General features: G+C 38.3%; 1 protein-coding gene across 35 annotated transcripts in view; it reads right to left on the reverse strand.

Annotated features, from left to right (window-relative positions):
- Positions 1–15,216, reverse strand: part of FKTN (fukutin) — a 75,962-nt gene extending 60,746 nt beyond the window's left edge. For 4 of the 35 annotated variants that reach the window (XM_077965406.1, XM_077965402.1, XM_077965388.1 and 1 more), the window contains exons 1-5: positions 15,170–15,216; positions 8,657–8,759; positions 5,837–5,927; positions 5,434–5,642; positions 4,243–4,435 (exon numbers count right to left, since the gene is read on the reverse strand). In XM_077965406.1, the coding sequence (XP_077821532.1) occupies positions 4,243–4,347 (105 nt within the window). In that variant the 5' untranslated portion in view covers positions 4,348–4,435; positions 5,434–5,642; positions 5,837–5,927; positions 8,657–8,759; positions 15,170–15,216. 35 annotated transcript variants of the gene reach the window in all.
- Between the last annotated feature and the right edge of the window lie 4,781 nt (positions 15,217–19,997).

The following is a 19,997-nucleotide window of genomic DNA, read 5'->3' on the forward strand; positions in this document are numbered from 1 at the left end:
ATTAGTCTAACTATCCTTACTATTTTTATTTCATGTATGTACGTATTTGTTTATTTTTTGAGACAGGGTCTCCCTCTCTTGCCCAAGCTCACTGTCAACTCAAACTCCTGGGCTCAAAGGGATTCTCCCACCTCAGTCTCCCAAGTAGCTAGGACTACAGGCATGTGCTACCAAACCCAGCTAATTGTCTTATTTTTAGCAGAGATGAGATCTCACTATGTTGTCCAGGCTGGTCTTGAATTCATGGGCTCAAGCGATCCTCTCGCCTCAGCTTCCCAAAGTGCTAGGATTACAGGCAGGCACCTGGTCTCCTTACTATTTTTAAATAAAGCATTTTTTTTTTCCTACTGGCATAGAGAAACTGCTTGTATTCCTTACAGATAGTATCCTGTTTTCACACTAAAACACACAGGAAGCATCTATACTCTCATCAGCATCTGTCCCAAATTAAATTATAAATATTGGGCAGGAAGAAACCACCTCATTCATTGTTTCTATTGCCTTGGCAAAATATTCTACAAATTGTGACTTTTAAATAACAGTTTCTGAATTCATGAGTAAATTTTAAAATTCCATTTTAAAGGATACAATTACTGGGCTACAAATGATTTAAAATAATTTCCATATATTAAAAAAAAATTTTTTTAAGACACGGGATCCCTGTGTCACCCAGGCTGGAGTGCAGTGGCGCAAAGACAGCTCACTGAAGCCTCAACCTCCCAGGCTCAAGTGATCCTCTCACCTCAGCCTCTTGAATAGCTGGGACTAAAGGCACACGCCACCATGCTGGGCTAATTTCTGTATTTTTTGTAGAAATGGGGTGTCGCCATGGTGCCCAGGCTGGTTTCAAACTCTCGGGCTCAAGCAATCTGCACGCCTCAGTGTCCCCAAATTCTGGGATTACAGGTGTGAGCCAGTGCCCCCACTCCATATATTTCAATAAAATAAAAATAATCTGTGATATTTTAGAACTTACATGTTATAGTGTCTACCTATTATCAAAAGTAAACATAAAAAACAAGAATCTAGAGTGAATAACGAACTTTACAAAATTAATGGTATATAAAGGTTACCTGAACTTTAGTTACATACTACTTCTGTTCAAAGATTATATTTTCTTTAATGAATAAGGCATTATTACTAAGGCAGTTTGTATGGTATGGACACAATACAACAAATACTATTTTCATTATAAAATTTTTAAAAATAATAATAACAGCCAATTTTTACTGTTTTCTTTCTGTATAACATGCATTGTTCCAAATAGTTTATGTATATCAATTCATTTAAGCTTCACAAGTCTACGAGGTGATCCTGTTATTGCCCCTCATTTTGTAGATAAGGAAACAAAGGCATTTAGAAGTCAAGTAATTAACTCAAGATCCCACAGCTAATAAGCAGTATAGATGAAGTTTAATCTCAAACTGATGTTCATGCTCTCAACAACTATGTTACATTGCCACCAAGGGAAAAGGGTCGAGACAGCAGTTCTTTATTAGAATTTAATATATAATTAAGATGGGATTTTTAATCAATGAGTAATTCAATAAGGGATATTGGGACAATTGGTTAATCATTGGGGAAAATGTAAGTTAGATGTCTTATTCATACCTCCTACTAAAATAAATTCAATTTAGTGAAAAAATTTAAACATTACATAGACAAAATACAGTTAAATATTCCCATAATCTTGGGCTAGTTATAACATAAAAACAGATGCCTTAAGGAAAAAAGATCTTGACATCTGTCTTATACATTAAGTACTAATTTATTGAGGGAGTATATCATGAATATAAAGTTAAAAGGCAAATTACAAGTCAGGAATAATATTTGAAACATATATGATGAAGGTTTAATAACCTTCAAACTATAAAGAACAGCTACAGAAAAAGACAACATCATCAGGAACATATGTGAAAGACACAAATAAGAAGAAGTAAGAATACAACTAAAAAGAACCAATATACATATGGAAAGATGTTTAACCCCACTAGTAATCAAAGAAATGACCTCTAATGGAGTTGAATAGCTTTCAGTTTCTGAATATTACGAACACTAAAAATTAATGAAGAATAAGGTTTTGGGGTAGACTCCTCAGGTTCACATTCCATCTCCTACACTTAATAACTATGTGATATTGGGAAAATTAGTAAATCTCTCCAAACCTCAGTGTTTTTGCTGGAAAAATGGGAAGAACAAGATCTACTCAACTTGTTGTTTTAAGAGTTAAATGTAGGTAAAGTGCTTTGCATAGGGCCTACTCAATCAAGCACATCAAAAAATGTTAGCTGCTATGGCAGACACTATAGGTAAGCTGACCTGACACCAATTCCCAAACCCCTTCTCTTTTGCAGTCTCTATTATAGAGGCTGGAAAAGCTAAATAACAAGAGTAAAACCTTACTACCCCAGATTCTCTTATATTTGGGAATCTGCTGGCCACTGTCACAAAAGTAGAAGCCTGCTAGATCACACTATTACTTCTTCTAGCCTTGACTGTAGCACAGGAAATACCAAGAGAATTTTAGAGGCTCTAGACTTACAGATATGGACAGATAATTCCTCTATTTGTTTAAGCTACTATTAGCCAGCCCTCTCTAACTGAAACAGATGCCATTATTATTGTTATTCCTATTTATGAAAACATATGAGAAATCAGGCATACTGCTTATCCTTATGAAGGATAACTTTGTAATACATAACAAAAATCTAAAATGTGCATATTAGATCTAGAATTTCTACTCTAGGGCTTTATCCTAAGAAAATAATCAGGAAAGGGTTGAAGATGTCACGGAAAGACATTCATTGGATAAACAGCCAAGATCATAGGTAGATTCAGTATAGTCACTTATTTTTAAAATTATATAGCCTGGAAAAAATGGAGCTAGGGACATTAGAGGTCAGTTCTACACATCAGATATTGGGTGGTTTGGGTAGGTAAATTATTTAACATCTCTCTTAACAGTTTTGGTTTTCCAGGCTAGCTGCAGTGGCCCATACCTGTAATCCCAGCACTCTGGGAGCCTGAAGTGACAGAACTGCCTGAGGCCAGGAGTTCAAGAACAGCCTGGGCAACACAGACCCCATCTCTACAAAAAAAAAATTTTTTTTTAATTAGTCAGGCGTGATGGCATGTGCCTGTAGTCCTCCTAACTACTCAGGAGGTTGAGGCAGGAGTACTGCTTGAGCCCCAGAGTTCAAGGTTACAGTGAGCTATGATTATGCCACTGTACTTCAGCCTGGGTGACAGAGCGAGATCCCCTCTTAAAAAAAGAAAGTTTCAGTTTTCTCATCTGTCAAAATTAGGTCTAATAACCCCATGTAACAATGCTGCATAATAAACTTCCCCCAGTCTTATGGCTTATAAGCATCTATTTCCTCCCTCACAAATCTGTGAGTCAGAGGGGCAGCTATGCTTTGGTCTGCTCCATACATTTTTCTCTTCTCCTATAGGTCAGGGGAGCATAAAAACTAAGTCAAATCACAACAGCCTATTTGAAGCTTCTGCATGTGTCAACATTCTACTGTTCAAGCCCAACATAAAAAAGGCAGGGAAGTATACTCCCCTCTAGCTGAGGAGGGGCGCAAAGTGATTAATTCTGATGAATAGTTCTAACAAATGAGGATAAAAACATAAAAAATATATATATTTTTCTTCCTCACGATTGTTTTTAAGATTACATTGAGCATGGAAAGCGTCTAGTACAATTCTCAATAATGGTAGCAATTATTATAATACACCCCAGAGAGAGTGTCTGGCAACTTTTCACAATGTAACAACACCGTCACAATTTTGGAATTCCTTATCTGATATATTCTACGGAATCTTCAGAAGCTATTGATTTCCACATCATTGTCTCTACTTTATTCCTATACATACAGATAAAGGTAAGTCATACCATTATACTTCTCCAGTAGGTACTAAATTAAAATATATGCTGTACTAAAATAAACTAATTTTGACATTTTATCAAAATTATTTATCATTGAGTTCATTTAAATGAAGGATAATCTGTTTAACAAAATAATAATTTTAATAGATTAAACATCATTGAAACTTAGCAACTCTGTCTTTAGTGTGCTAAAGTATATTTAACTGAATTTTTAATTGTTTGCTGCACCTCACAAAGATGCAAGAATTTGAATAACCATGATTAATATTATGTATTGCAAAGAAAAGTGTGATCAGAAAATATACAATGATAAGAAAGGAGGAATGATAAGAAAAGAGGAATAAAATTACCCTTGTTGATAAATAGTGCTTGTAGTAGTACAACTGAAACAGCAGAAATGCAGAACTTGTCAGCGTTAAAAGGGCCAAAACCACGTTCTTATTGATTCTACTCATTAGTCTGTGGTGCTCACTTGGTTGTCTTCTGAAAGTATCTCAGTCGTTTTCATCTTTTTGGATTTGGAAAGGAAGATAATTTTGTTTTCTGTGAACAAAAAAGACATTTTTAAAGAGACAAAAATCTCTTTAATTTTTTACCTGTAATAACCAAAAATAGAACCAAGAAAAAACTAAATTTCCACAGGCATTCTTTGATCTGGTCATTTTCTATGCTAAAGAAATAACCAAATATGAGATCAATGATGAAAAAACAAAAATGTTTATCATCACTTTTTTTTATAACAGCAAATAACTGAAAACATAAATAGGGTATTTATAAAAACTGAGCAACAAAGTTTGAGAGGTGCTTTTTTCCTCCAGTTTCTGATTAAGAAAAACTGGTATGAGACCTCAGAATTTGCATTTCTGACAAGTTCCCAAATGATGCTGATGCTGCTGACAATGCTGAGAACCACTTCCAAAGGAGAAACTGAGAACATTTTTCATCAAGGAACACAGCCTATAAGACAGCTCTTTGTTGCTTTTCGAGTTTGTGTGTGATCTCAGATGCGGATGTGGTCAGTTTTTATTAACACTCCATGTATGTTTTCAGTTTTTCAACTGTAAACAATGCCACAATAAACATTTTGTTCTTTCATCTTAGGTCTCATCTCTGATTATTCCTTTAGGATAAGAAATTTAATACAGTACTAATTCTTCCTACCTTGTCACCAGTTTGATTTTGGTTAAATACATTTAGTTTTTCAAGTGCTTACATTTATTCCTTCAATCCTTCAAATATACTGACACCTCTATTACGTTTGATATCTAAGGTTTATATGTCTTTTGTTCTCCAGCTATAAAATAAGAAGAAATTTATACTACATTCTGTCTTCTCTCCCCTTTCAATCTCAACTTCTATTAGTTATTTCTACTTGTTACAGTTCTATTGTATTCCATAACTATAAATCTCATAGTGATTTTGGTCTTATTCCTACAATGTTCCCTGCCAATCCATTTGCTATATCATCTCTGTTCATCTGTTGGATGACTGATATTCATCTTCTTGCAGTTTATCAAAAAGAACTTAGAGGTACCACTTACCTTGAGCTTTTGCCTTGTTCAAAAATAGCTGTCCCCCGTCTCTACTAAAAAATACAAAAAACTAGCCGGGCGAGGTGGTGGGCGCCTGTAGTCCCGGCTACTCGGGAGGCTGAGGCAGGAGAATGGCGTAAAAACCCGGGAGGCAGAGCTTGCAGTGAGCTGAGATCCGGCCACTGCACTCCAGCCTGGGCGACACAGCGAGACTCCGTCTCAAAAAAAAAAAAAAAAAAAATAGCTGTCAATCTGGCTGCGAGGTTACACTGTCTTTCCCCAATGACTTACACACTTTGTACCATTGTCCTGTAGTGCTAAATATTCCCTTGACAGTATCTGATTTCCCAAACCAATCCCCCGTAAGTAATTTAATCTTTTTATTGGGATGAGCAAAGAATGCATTCCTTACCTTTGAAATCCAATTTTTTAAAAACTAGGTTATACAAGGATGTTGATGACTGTATATTAGTTTTTCCTCATTCAATGTGTTTCCTTTCAATCTGTAGAATAAAGATTTTTTTTTGAGACAGGGTCTCACTTTGTCATCCAGGCTGAAGTATAATGGTGCAATCATAGCTCATTGTAACCAGAAACTCCCAGGCTTACGTGATCTTCCTATCTCAGTCTCCTGAGTAGCCAGGAGTAAAAGTATGTGCCACCATGCCCAGCTAACTTTTTAAAAATTTATTTGTAAAGATGGGGTCTTGCTTTGCCTGAGCTGTCCTTAAAACTCTCATCCTTAAGAGAACCTCCTGCCTCAGCCTCCCAAAGTGCTGGAATTACAGGTGCGAGCTACTACTGAGACTGACCTAAAGATTTCTTTACTTTGCAGAAGGTTTTCTTAAATATTTTTTCTGTTATAACATTGAATTCTCTAATTTCAGAACTACAATTAAGCCTTTTTTTTGAGATGGAGTCTCTCTCTGTCACTCAGGCTGGATGGAATGCAACGGCACGATCTCAGTTCACTGCAACCTTCGCCTCCCGGGTTCAAGCAATTCTCCTGTCTCAGCCTCCCGAGTAACTGGGATTACAGGCGCCTGCCAGCACTCCCAGCTAATTTTTGTATTTTTAGTACAGAAGGAGTTTTGCTATGTTGGTCAGGCTGGTCTGGAACTCCTGACCTCAAGCAATCCACCAGCCTTGGCCTCCTCACCTACTTTTCTAAATGGGAATATAATTTACTCCTTAACTATGGAAGAAAGAAGTAAGGGTATATTCTAGACTAGAGGGTAGTCTCTGGTATACAAGAAAGCTCTTTCTGACAGAGTATTTTTTACATGTGTATATGTGAGAAAGGCAGAGAATGTGTACGAGAACACGTGGGAAAAGCATTTAAACATTACTTCTTCCAGATGTCAGAGACAGGCAGCAAAGAGCCACTCACTATCTCTCTTCTACTTTGCCTCAGCAAGACAGTGCTTCCTGCAAAGACAGGGTATCTGTGCGCTTCCTCATTCACTCTTCCTTTCTTGCTAGTTCATGTTGCCAAACAATCCGAGGAAATTCCCATTGCCTTTCTATGACTCCCCATCCCACTGTAAACAGCAGATGACTCTTTGCTCTGCCAGCTCTATCTGAGATCTCTTTCTACCAGCATTCTCTTTTAAGCTCTTCCTGCTTACATGCGGCTGCCATTTCTCAAATATTTCAATTTGGAGTTACAGGTCTTCCAGTCTCAGCAAAGATGTAATTACATCTCTTTCTCTCATTTTCCTTGTTGCTTCATGGTAATTTCAGAGAGAAGAAAAATGTCTTTACCATCTTAAAATCAAGTCTTGGTTTGGGGTTTTAAAACAATCCAAATGAGCTTCCAGAGCTGATGCCTATATAAAGCAAATACTATAAAATATATATAAAGTCAACAAACTACTTAAGAGAAATAACACCAATAGTGATGTGAACAATGCACCTGATCAATAGATAATGTATATTAAGCAAAGATAACCTAATAAATCATAATTATTTTCTATCTCCCAAAACTGTGAAAACAGTATCAATCAACATTGATGATGGTATTAGTTTTTATACTCAGTTAAAACCCATGGAAATACAATTATCAAATAGAGGTTTAGTATTCCTTATCCAAAATACTTGGGACCAAAAGTATTTTGGACTTTTTAGGATTCCAGAATATTTGGATTACACTACCAGTTGAACATCCCAAATCCAAAAATCTGAAATGAACATTCCTTTCAGCATCATATCAGCACACAAAAGTTGCAGATTTTGGAGCATTTCAGATTTTGAATTTTCAGATTTGGGATGCTCAACCTATACTCTGATAAGGGCAGCTCACAAGATTAACAAGGAGACTACCCTTCATTTTCAAGATTTCAACTCAAGTTCTTGTACTTGTATTAAATAGTGCATTAATGTATTGTATGCTGATTCCTAGTGAAATCTAAAGTGGCATTCAGAGTAGGCCATCACTCAGCTTCTTCTAAGCCCAAATTAATAAATGGGAAAGAATACATAATAGGCCTATATAAGCTACTACAGGCATAAAATCTAAATTAGTAGCTTGTTCTTTCTTCTCTAGTTTACAACTAATTCTTCCATAAAATAAACCTCTAAAATATATCATCAAAAACTTAACTATATTTTTATTATCAAGATGACATCCAATTAACTTTACCTCATTATTTATTTTCTATAAATGCCAAGGCAATTCAGTTGCAAAAGAGAAAGATTCGCCTATCAAAATGTTCCTTTTTACTAGCACTACCTCTTCATTAAGAATATTCAGGAACCACTTAAAAATAATGTGATACTTAAAAAAGAGAAACCATAGTATGTCAATTTTACCTTTAAAATACTTCTTGCATCAACTCTTTCCTTCTTCACTGTCATTCTAAACTCTAATTGTACCTAATGTCCTAATTTTAACTGATGTCCCTGACTCCACTTTCTCTTTATCCACAATCTTACCTATACACTGACAGATGTATCAAGTTGCTGACAGATAAATCAAGTAACACCACAATCAGAAATTTTCAATAGTTCCCAACCACCTACAAATAGTTCAAATTGCATATAATGGTATTAAGGGGTATTCACAATCTGACTGAATACAGACAAACTTACTATAAGCTTTCTCATACTTCACATAGTCCATGGTTTTTGCATGAGTATTCCTGGAGTACATCCTACACTTTCCTGCCTCTGTGTTTTTGCCCATTACGTCTTGTCTGCAATGCTCTCATTTACTTCCATAAAACTAGTTTACCTTTCTTTCCATAGATCCTCTCAAATGACACTTCTTCAATGAAGTCTTCAATACTCTTCCAGGTTAGAAGTGCTCCCTCCACCTCTAATCTACTTTTACCTTCCTGCAAGAAATAAATAGTTACTGTCTACCTTAATGGGCACAGATGCCAAAAAAACAATGCTAAGCCCTAGAGATAAAATGACAAATAAGATACAGTTCTCTAACTTCGAAGAGCTTACAGGTGAGTACAGGAGTTTTCAAAAGAAGAAGGGCAGTAGTGATAGTGGTGGAGAGAGTGATATACCTGAAAAAGAATATGAGAAGATTTTTTCTAAAATGCACAAGCCCCATTCCTTACCAACCCCACATCAATTAAGAACCACTGTTCTAGTTTATGATGGACTCTCTCAGAGATAAATATAGAGGCAATAACAATACAGTGTAGTTGCAATGAAAGAATAAGCACGGGTTACGATGGAAGCACAAGGAGAGGCAACTAACCCTGACGCTTTTACTAGTTTCTAGTTTGCATTATAGCTATTAGTGTATATGAATCGTCTCCCTCACCCAGCCTAAAACTGGCTGAATTAACATCAAGTAATAGTAAGTATGCTAAGTATACTAAAAATACACTGCACAATGCTCAAGAGAACAGAAAACTATTTAAATACAAGTTTTCTGTTCTGCAAGAATTTTTACAATAAAACAGAATTTGAAATATTAAAAAAAGATTTTTAAAAGAGTTTAAAGGCCCTTAAACTCTCATGCCTGGTTCCAACCTTCAAAAAATAAATGCCTAAAAATATTAAAAATAACCTATGGAGAGATATGGCATAGAACTGAAACAAAAATATTATTTCTATATGTACTTCTTTTTATGTGTTACATTTTAGCTATCATAATAAAAACACTAGGGAGGATAGCATTCATTTCCTTACTTACACTTAGGTAAAGTTTCCTAAAGGAGACAGAATATCATCTCTAATGGAAAAGAAAACAAAAAGTACTGCAGAGATAGTAAATTAAAATGAGGTGGGGGTTGGGAGAGAAATGGCAAATGTTTTCAGGAAAAAAAAAAGATGTAATAAGAGGTGTTATGAAGTTTAAGTAGCCCAACTATCTTAAAGTTCTAATGCAAATATGAGAAGGGTAATATGTAAGTATGGTATATTATGACACAGAATTATTCTTAGATGATGTGGAAGCAGGGCATAACTAATGCATGAACTGAGATCTGGCAATGAAGAAGAAAGAAATGGGTAGATCTGCTTACCAACTAAACCACGAATGGGTTACAGGTGTCAGAGTTAACAATCCTCTCAGTCTTTGGGGCAGCTAGACCCCAAGAGTAGGTCACCTCCAGCCAAGAACACATTCTTTTATCTTTTTTTGGTCAAATTTACTATGTATCAAGATGTGAAAAGGCTTGGAAAAAACTAGTAGTAGATAAAACCCATACACAACTGTGATGAAAAAAGGTACAGGATGAGGAGTTCACGATAATTCTCAGGCTCTTTCTACAGTGAAGAGCAGCACTGCATATTCTTCAACTTTCCTTTTACATTTGCATCTGTACTTTGAAGGTATTACTATGAAAGACTTTTGGTAACTGCTTTACTCTGACACCTCCTCCAGCCCCAGACCCCTCTTTTGAGAATCACCTAGGTAGGGGTCTGTTTGAATGAATGTCTGAATGAATGAATGATATATCAAGACAGATGATCCAGAAGGCAGGAGTGGGGGGAAGTGGAATCAAAAACCTGCCCTGACACCTAACTTAGGTTCATAAGATGGTATGTGCTAGCCTAGCCATATCCTTATGCTGTGGGCTCCCCGACTTATTTGGGGATATCGGGGAGTAAGACAGAGGCATGGATGATATGAATCAGAGAGTGAAACTGCCTTCGCAAAATTATGACAGCTAAGAGAAATCTGACATAGTTGATTCCATCTTGTTTCTAACCTCCAATCTGTCCTTGGTCATTTCTGGGTACAGGCCAAGCTAACTTTGAGAGGAACTTAGTTTACAGTTTAACCTAAAGCAAGGATGATAGTAACCTTTTCCAAAACTAAACTGCCTTTGTAAAACTAATGAAAGACTATAAGATTAGGATTATGAGAGGGACCTGAATTCTGGTAAAATGTAGTTAAATGACAACCAGTCTTTTTTCCAGAGGACACAGGATTTATAATTTCCCTGGCTAAAACCTAAGATTGGTCTTTTGAGATATTTTTCAGACCTTTGCATTCTGGACCCACTGACCCTACCTAGAGGTGAACTAGTGACTCACGACCCAACCAGTGATGTGGCTCCCTACTCAGAGGTGGACTCAGTACACAAGGACCATTTTTCATACCCTCATGATCGCATCCCCAGCCAACCAGCAGCCCTCATTCCCTAGTCCCCTGCCCACCAAACTAAAAACTATCCTTGAAAAACTAACCACCAAGTCTTTGGGGAGACTGATTTGAGTAATAACTTCTTTGCACGGCCAGCATCATTGTTAATTAAGCTCTTTCTTTACTGTAATACCATGGGCTCAGTGAACTGGTTTCGTTTGTGCAGTGGACAGGAAGGCAACTGATTACAGGCAATTGATTACAACAGAACTGACATTCAAATATGCCCTGAACAAAACAAAACAAAACAGGAGGCTGAACTACAGAGGGAAGAGAGTAGTGTAATTAGGAAAAGTCATAGTAAGAGAGATGAGGTAGCAGATTGGCAGGCATAAAGAGAAAATGCCTCTGAAAATGTATTCAGAGGTAAGACCAAAACAAAAAAATCAATGTTTTTCAGCTGTTCTCAAAAGCCAAAAATATCCCAGTAGCAACAGCTACTATCAAATCTTCCCTAAATACTGTTAGTCTTTCTTATTGTCCATTTCTTTTCCTTTCATTGCTAACTTATCACAACTGTCAGCAGCTTGGAAGTAAACATTAGACTGCAAAGGGTTAAGAAATTTCTTTACCTGCTTACCATTCATGCACTTAATCCTTTGAAATACAACCTCTACCTAAACATGCTGACACTTGAAGATAAAAAGCTAACAAAATTTAGTCTCTCCAGCAGATGCTCCAGAAAAATCCTAAATACATAGTGACTCCTTTCTGAATGACTATGGTGTAAGAGGGTTTTGGAAAGAGAGTAGCTGAAATGAAAGATCTAGATAACACAGGTTAGCAAGAAGGGAGGTGAAGACAGCAAGGATTGTCTTTGGGTTGGGAGGAGTGTAGGTGCTTTTATTTTTTCCTTATTTATCTTACATGAACATCAATTGATTTTGTAATAAGAAAAAACTACTGTTTTTTAAAAACTTTAAAAATTCTTCTCTCAGCCTAAATGAAATGACAAATATTCATTTACTAGAGCCCACATGTAATTATGTTAATGTCTCCCCATTTCTGGAGTAAGAAGAATTTTTTTAAGAAATGGGGTCTTGCTCTGTCACCCAGGCTGGAGTGCAGTGTCATAATCATAGCTCACTGTTGCCTCAAACTGCTAAGCAGAAGCAATCCTCCCACCTTAGCCTCTTGGGCACCTGGAATGATTATAGGCATGAGACACTGTCTGGCTCCCAAGGTATTTTTTTGGTTTGTTTTGTTGTTTTTGAGATGGAGTCTCGCTCTGTTGCCAGGCTGGAGTACAGTGGCGCAATCTTGGCTCATGGTAACCTCAGCCTCCCAAGTTCAAGTGATTCTCCTGCCTCAGCCTCCTGAGTAGCTGGGACTACAGGTGCCTGCCACCATGCTAATTTTTGTATTTTTAGTAGAGACACGGTTTCACCATGTTAGCCAGGATGGTCTCGATCTCTTGACCTCGTAATCCACCTGCCTTGGCCTCCCAAAGTGCTGGGATTACAGGCGTGAGCCATTGCACCTGGCCCCCAAGTTATTTTTAAGTGACTCCCTCAAGAATGCAGGTACTTAATTGCTTGGTTCTGGACACTTGGGTATTTATCTTAATAAAACCATACAGCAAACAGAATCAAACCCAGGGCTTAGAGTGTATCATGTACTTAGTGCAACACTTAAATTGTGAATGTATGTACATAAAATCTGGATGAATGTTCCCAAAAATATTAATAATGGTTATCTCTGGGTAGGAAGAATTAGGAGTGATTTTTACACGGTTCTTTATACTTTTCTACATTGTTCCAATATTTGTATGAGCATATATTATTTTCATAAGGAGTAAAATGCTTTTATCCTAAGAGAAACAGATGATGGGTAGTGGTAGTGGCTTAATAACAGCCATATTTGCTAAACAGGATCTAGATTCTTGTCACTTAAAAGTATGGTCCAAAGAACATCCATATCACATTGGAACTTGTTAGAAATACAGAATTTTCAGCACCCACCTACTGATTCATAATCTATATTTTAATAAAATCCTCAGATGATTCATATGTACATTAAAATCTGAAAAGCACTGATGTGGATGCTAAGGGCTTTATGTGCTGGGAGGATAAGAACAATGTCTACCTTGCTCATCGTTATATCCCTAGAACCAGCAGTGCTTGAAACATATAAGTATTTGTTGAATAAATAAATATGTAAATGATATCACTTCTGGGTAGGCAATTAGAAAGTGGAGATTATATCTATTTGCATTATTTATTTTCTGCCAGAATTCCCAGAAGTAGGTGCTTATTATTTGCTGTAAATGCTGTTAAATTAGTTTAATAACAACACTGGGCCCCTGAGAATCTACAACTATATGTAACTTTTTTTAAAAAGAACTCGTTCCTTGCTCTTACCTCGGAGATCCACATGCCTCCTCAATAATTTCTACAACCTCCTGTCTATGGGAATAGCCTAGAGTTACTCTCTCTACAATCTCTCCCTGAAAGCAAATCCATGCTCAAGATTTTAACTACCACCTGTGAGAGAAAACACTATTTAAATTACAATCTACGCGCTCTATCTGCGTAGAATTTTCAATTTTCAATTCTATTTCCTGAACCTCACCTCAAATTTAACATGTTCAAAATTAACAATTCTTTTTCTTTTTTGAGACACAGTTTCACTCTTGTTGCCCAGGCTGGAGTGCAGTGGCCTGATCTTAGCTCCCTGCAACCTCTGCCTCCCTAGTTCAAGCAATTCTCCTGCCTCAGCCTCAGAAGTAGCTGGGATTACAGGCGCCTGCCATCAAGCCCGGCTAATTTGTTGTATTTTTAGTAGAGACAGGGTTTCACCATGTTGGCCAGGCTGGTCTCGAACTCCTGGCCTCAGGTGATCCACCCACCTCAGCCTCCCAAAGCGCTGGGATTATAGGCGTCAGCCACCGCGTCCGGCCCCAAATTAACAATTTTATTCTCTGTCAGCTATTTTCCTCTCCCCATCCAGAAGAAAGTAACTAGCTCTCCATCCTCACAGTCTCTAGTTGTACAGGATTTAGACAAGAGAGATCAGCTGGCCCAACATCACCTTATGGAGAACAGGCTCTAGAAGAAGAATTAAAGGACAGCCAGGAGGCTAGTTATTGGCAACATCAGCACTCTACGATCTAAATCACTTTATTCCCAGTACACTATTGCATGCTGGAATTCAACAGCATTCCCATTTTTGCCAACAGCACTTAAACTTTTTTTAGAAACCCAGGTTAAAAATATCATCACTCAGATCCAAGAAATCAAGTCCTGTGTATTATTCTTTCGGCATTTCCCCGGTTCCTTTCTTCTTCCTTGTCAGAACACCCTGCACTTCCTTTCCACTTACAGTTCTTTCATCATTCAATGCCAGCCTTCCCAAATCCTCTACCCTCACTAAACATATGTCCACAAATAGAATCGCTAAAATATAAATGCTTATTCCTGCATTTGATATCTTTGTCCATGGCCCAACAGGGATGGTCTCCAATCGTTCAAACCCTATTCATCCTCAGAGTCTAGCTCAAACACAGCCTTTTCTACTTAGCTTCCATCTGCCCAATTTCTAATATACTACTCTTACCATTCACTTTTATATTTGTTCACAGATTGATTTTTACTTACTGGAAACGTGCTATCTTCAAAAGCATAAAGAATCTGATGTATCATCTAGGTTGGTTTTTGTTTTTGTTTTTGTTTTTTTCCCACATCTGAGAAAACGTGGCTTACCTCATGTTAACTGAGAAATTGTAAATTGTAGGCCGGGCGCGGTGGCTCACGCCTGTAATCCCAGCACTGTGGGAGGCCAAGGCGGGCAGATCACCTGAGGTCAGGGGTCACTACCCTAACCCGGCTACTACAAGAGTCTCGATCGTCCTCCAAACATTCACCTGTCCCAGGATGAAGATTTTACCTGATGACACGCCCAGAAGCGTGGGAAGGACTGGCCAAGTGAAAGTCTGCCACGCGATGCTCGTGGACTGACTGAGGAGTACCCAGCCTGGAGCGCGCTCAGCCTGTGGCCGGCCTCCCCACCAAGGGGTAGGCAGGTGCCCAGAATGCTGGAGGATGCCCGGTAAGGGCACCTGGGCCACCAGCCGTACCTGTCTGAAGGCGCCCAACCATCCCCAGCTACCGAGCTGAGCCTCCCACACCTTACCTCACTCAACAGCACCTGCAGCCGCTCCGCTTTACGGCACTCACAGCAACCGCTGCAAAAGCGGCCGTCAAGTGCTGAGCCGCGGAGGCTCGCTTGGTTCCTGCTGGGAGGTTCCTGCGGTCCAGCAACAGCCTCGGCGTGACTATGACTCTTGTCGCATCCTCACAGCCAGAAGTTCACTGAGCCCTAGCGGTTCCTCGCTTTTATAATCTAGCCACTTAGCCAAAGCCCTCTTTTATCTCTTGCCTAATTAACAACTACAGCAGCGCACTGAGGCAGTCTGAGAGTTTAAGTTCTCAAACGCTTTCGAAAGCGGACGATGAACTGGAGGCAGCAGCAGCTGAGCTGTTTTCCAAGCCCATTAAATGTGAACTTCTGATAAACGAGTGATTTTTTAGTGCGTGTGCTTTGCTAGAGGGATTCAGCATAACTCCCTGAAGTTGGTTTGGATACAATTAGTAGAGATAGGGGATAGAGTGGGAACAAGCAGCTGCGTTCACTATTGCTCATGAAGTTGAGGTGCCGTTATGACATTAAAGATCCAGCGGCCTGTTGCCCTCCAGTTTAAGGCTGGATACAATTTTGGACCTGATTCTTTAACTTTTTTCTTTTCTTTTTTTGTAGAGACTTTGGGGGCTAGCGAGGCGGGGCGAGGGGAGGGGAGCGTCCTCACCATCTTGCCAAGGCTGGTCTCGAACTCCTGGCCTCAAGCGATCCTCCCACCTAGGTTCTTTAACGGTGTAATCCAAAAGATTGTTGTTAAGGCTCAGATATTAATCTTGTTATAAATTTTTGAAAACCATAAATCACTAAACCAGTTACCGTAATTATAATTTATTTCTACAAGATGGAAAATACCCCTATCATATATGTGTTTTCTAAGCTTTGTTTTTAATTCTATCAATACAGAAAGAAAAGGATGAAAAAGTCTTCCTCACTTCATAGAGGTTATCACTTTTACCAACTTTTTGTTTTTCCTTCCAGAAATTTCCTACGTACATACAAGCTTACTGTAGAAGTCCTCTTATCCAACGCACTCAGAACTGGTAGGTACTCAGTAGGTTAATTAAAAAAAAGTGGAAGGTTACACCAAGACGAAGGAAGTTATCAAAGCTTAATGGCATCATTAACACAGGTGCTAATGTGATGGGACATGGGAAAAAATGAGCATCACATACCTGCTATGGATTGAAACACATCAAATATAAAAATTCCTGAGTTTATAATGACTCCTTAAAAAATAAAATTCAGTCGTGATTGAAAGTTGCCAGGTTGAAGATTAAATATTCTAAAACTTGATAAAGGGAAAACATCAAGCATTTATCCTGCCCTTCTTGTACGAACTGAATTTCAGTGTAACCAAAATACTTGTAAGAATTCCAGCTAATAAATGGAGAATGATAAAACAATCACGATTTTGCAACTCCTAATAAAATAATAGAAAGGGCAACATCAATAGATAAAATTAAGGTGAAAGGTTGATGGGGAACTTTAATAATAGACTGGCACCACCTGAACCCACTCATCTTCATCTCACTGAGTTTGGGAAAAGCATAGATTATGTACTTCCTGATGTGACAGAAAGTACACAGCCACACCTGTGAAGGATTCTTGCCTAAAAATTGAACCTGCATTTACTCAGACTCTCGATCTAACACAGGATATAGAGAAGCAACTAGCTAAATTCAGAAAACGAGACATTCTACAAGACAAATTTCTCAGTTTTTTAATCAATGGCATTTAAAAGCAGAGGGAACTACTACAAAATCAAAGATTTAAGAGATATAAAGAAGTACAATGTGTGGACCCTGTCTGGATCCTGATTTGAACAAGTTAACTGTAAAAAGCTATTTTTGAGACAACTGAAATTTTAGTATGGACTGATCCATTAGATAATAGTACAGAATTACTGTTAATTTTGCTAAGAATGTTAACAGAATGTGGCTCTTTTTAAAAAAACCATCATTGATGCATATAGCATACTTACAGGTGACATTTTAAAACAAAATAGATGGCACAAACATGGCAAAATGTTCACAATTGATTAGGTGATGAGCACAAAGCACTGGCTTTCTACTTTTCTGTATATTTGGAAATTATAATTAAAAGTAACAGGAAAAGGGAAAAATTATCAGGTTCTTAGAAGTAAATATTTTTCAAGTGTATAACAAATCTAGTTCTGAATAAACCTTTTTAAAAAGGCAGTTTCAGTAGAGGATTACAATGGCCAATCTTCTGATTTGAACTAAGTTCATTTTAAGTATGGACCAACTGATTAGAGTATCTCACTTGTTTTTCTTAGAACACCATAGAAATAATGCATCATCCATCATTTCTAGTTTCTGTTTCTGTAAAATGGACCAGGAACTTAAAGATACAAGTGAAGGAATATGAATTTGAAGTCCTGGAATTTTTTAAAAACAGATCTTCCCCTATCACTCACAATTATTTTGGCCACAACTAATTTGGCAACTTTTTAAACTCTTCATCTCTAATGGTTCCCCTACTTATAAGTATCTTTTCATACTCATTTCATATTTATATTGGTTTATTTATATAATTGGTTTACATACTTATATGACTACAACAGTGACTACCACCTGCATAAGCAGGTTTCGGAACAAACATAACTGAGTTGTAAATATTGTAAATATTGTTGTATATATTGTAAATATATATATATATAGTTGTAAATATTGTAAATATACAACTCAATGGGTAGCAGTGTTACTTATCAAGCATACTGAAAGGTCAGATGTGAGCCCTCAGCTCATGGCAAACGTCAGTATGCTTTAACCTGGTTAGCAAATACAGTTGAAAGATGGGGGGTACAAGGATGCATAAAAACAGCCTCTCTTACAAGTAAATATTCATGTTCTATAAACCACTCAGCTGTGCACACAAGCAAGGATCCTGGCCCACTCCTAACATTGGTAGGGTCTGGGCCAAGAATACAAATGAAAGCCAACCCTGACACATTTTCAGTGTCTAAATAGCTGAGCGTTAACCAACAAATAAAATGTTATACTCTTCTACTTTAACACGTATTTCTTCTCAAGGAACAGAAATCTAGGTTCAAATATGCAATTCACAGATTCTTCAGACGTGTACTAGAAAGTGACATTAGGGTTGGCCTGCCCTTCCCTGATCCCCTGGGTCTCTTTTTACTTCTAGCTTAAGCCTGCCAGAGGGGCCTATCAGGCATGCATGTGGACAACTCAGTCTGCACATCCAAGCTTCATCTGTACTTCCCACAAACTGCCAGCCATCGGGGTATATACATCTGTAGTAGTCTTTTGTCAGGATGGACTTGGACAAAAGGGCTGCACATATCCTGGGGGCAAGCTTCAGGCTGATGAGGCAAGGAATTCTGGGGTCCTGGCTGATAACATAGTATAGAATTCTGTGGGTAAAGGAACATGGATTCCAAGTAGGCATCCCTTGGCTCTTCAATTTTTCATCCCACAGACAGAGACACAGCAAGAGTGTGGGGATCCTGTTAGTTAGCTTGCCTTAGGTAGGTAACAAGAGAAGGGTCCTGGAGAGCCCCTGGCCCATGGGTCAGTGCCTCATCCCGGATAACATAAAAAGCAGCCTGGGAAAAAAGCTGCAGGCACCAATAAGGGAACTAGCACAGGATGTTGTGCCTGGAGACATGCCCACGACTGCACAGATGGAAAAACCTACGGCCCATTTGGATAAAAACTTACACAAACCTCCAGCTCACTCAGATAAGGGAACAAGGCCTGGCATAGAAATGCCTTTGTCCTTTGTATAGTCAGCAGGTTCCCAGGAAAAGTTTCTTCTCCTTTTGTAGGCACGGGCACAGTGGGCTCTGATAGGTTCCGGTGGGCGCTCTACTTTCCTTTGTTAGGACTATTAGTACAGCTGCGATGTCCACCTTAGCCCAATTGGTCCTCGGCCAAACTTTCACTTCAGCTTCTGATAGGTCCTGGGCCAAGCTAAGCAGCATCTATGAATCATCATTTCACCTCCTGACTGGCCCCGGGCCAAGCCGTCACGCATTCTCCAAGACAGCCCGCGGAATAAGCACATTCCTTCCCCTTCGTCCATAAAAACCCTGGACCCCAGGCTCATGGTGGGTATGACCATTCGGGATCCCCTCTCTGCTGGCAGAGAGCTTTCTTCTTTCACCCTTTCGCTCTAACCTCACCTCTGTCCGTGCTCCATAATCGTCTTGGAGGTAGGACAAGAACTCCACGTGTTATCTCAGACAATGAAAGACTATTTCAATAACGTAGTATAGAAGTGGGTAAAGAAACATGCATTCAAGTAGGCATAATCCCTTGGCTCCTCAATTTTTCATCCCACGAAGAGAAGCACAGCAAGAGTGTGTGGGTATCAGGTCAGGGTCCCCTCTTACCCAAGTATAAGTGCATGCACACACCGGTGCGTGTATGCATATCGTACTCTATATATTGTACTCTATATATACAAATCTATATATTGTACTCTATAATATATCGTACTCTATATATTGCTGGATGACTTTTTTCTGTTTAATCATATCATGAACGCACTTCCATTAACAGCATATCCTTTAACAGCTGTGTAGGATCACATGGAAATACCACAATCCAACCATCTGCTGTTGTGCTGACCTTGTGCAAAAATAAATAAATAAATACAAATACCATGCAGTGTAAGTGTATAAGGAAAAGCTTGGACAGAAAAGTAGAGTGCACATAATATCCTGAGCTCTTATGCCACAGAACTCCCAGCCAGGCACAATTGAACTGGTATACCAAGGAAAAGGCTCTAATTAAGCCAATTGTCATAATGGTCTATATATTTATAACATTTATTG

The sequence above is a fragment of the Macaca mulatta genome, chromosome 15 (assembly GCF_049350105.2).
Source record: "Macaca mulatta isolate MMU2019108-1 chromosome 15, T2T-MMU8v2.0, whole genome shotgun sequence".
In the NCBI taxonomy this organism is placed as follows: domain Eukaryota; kingdom Metazoa; phylum Chordata; class Mammalia; order Primates; family Cercopithecidae; genus Macaca; species Macaca mulatta.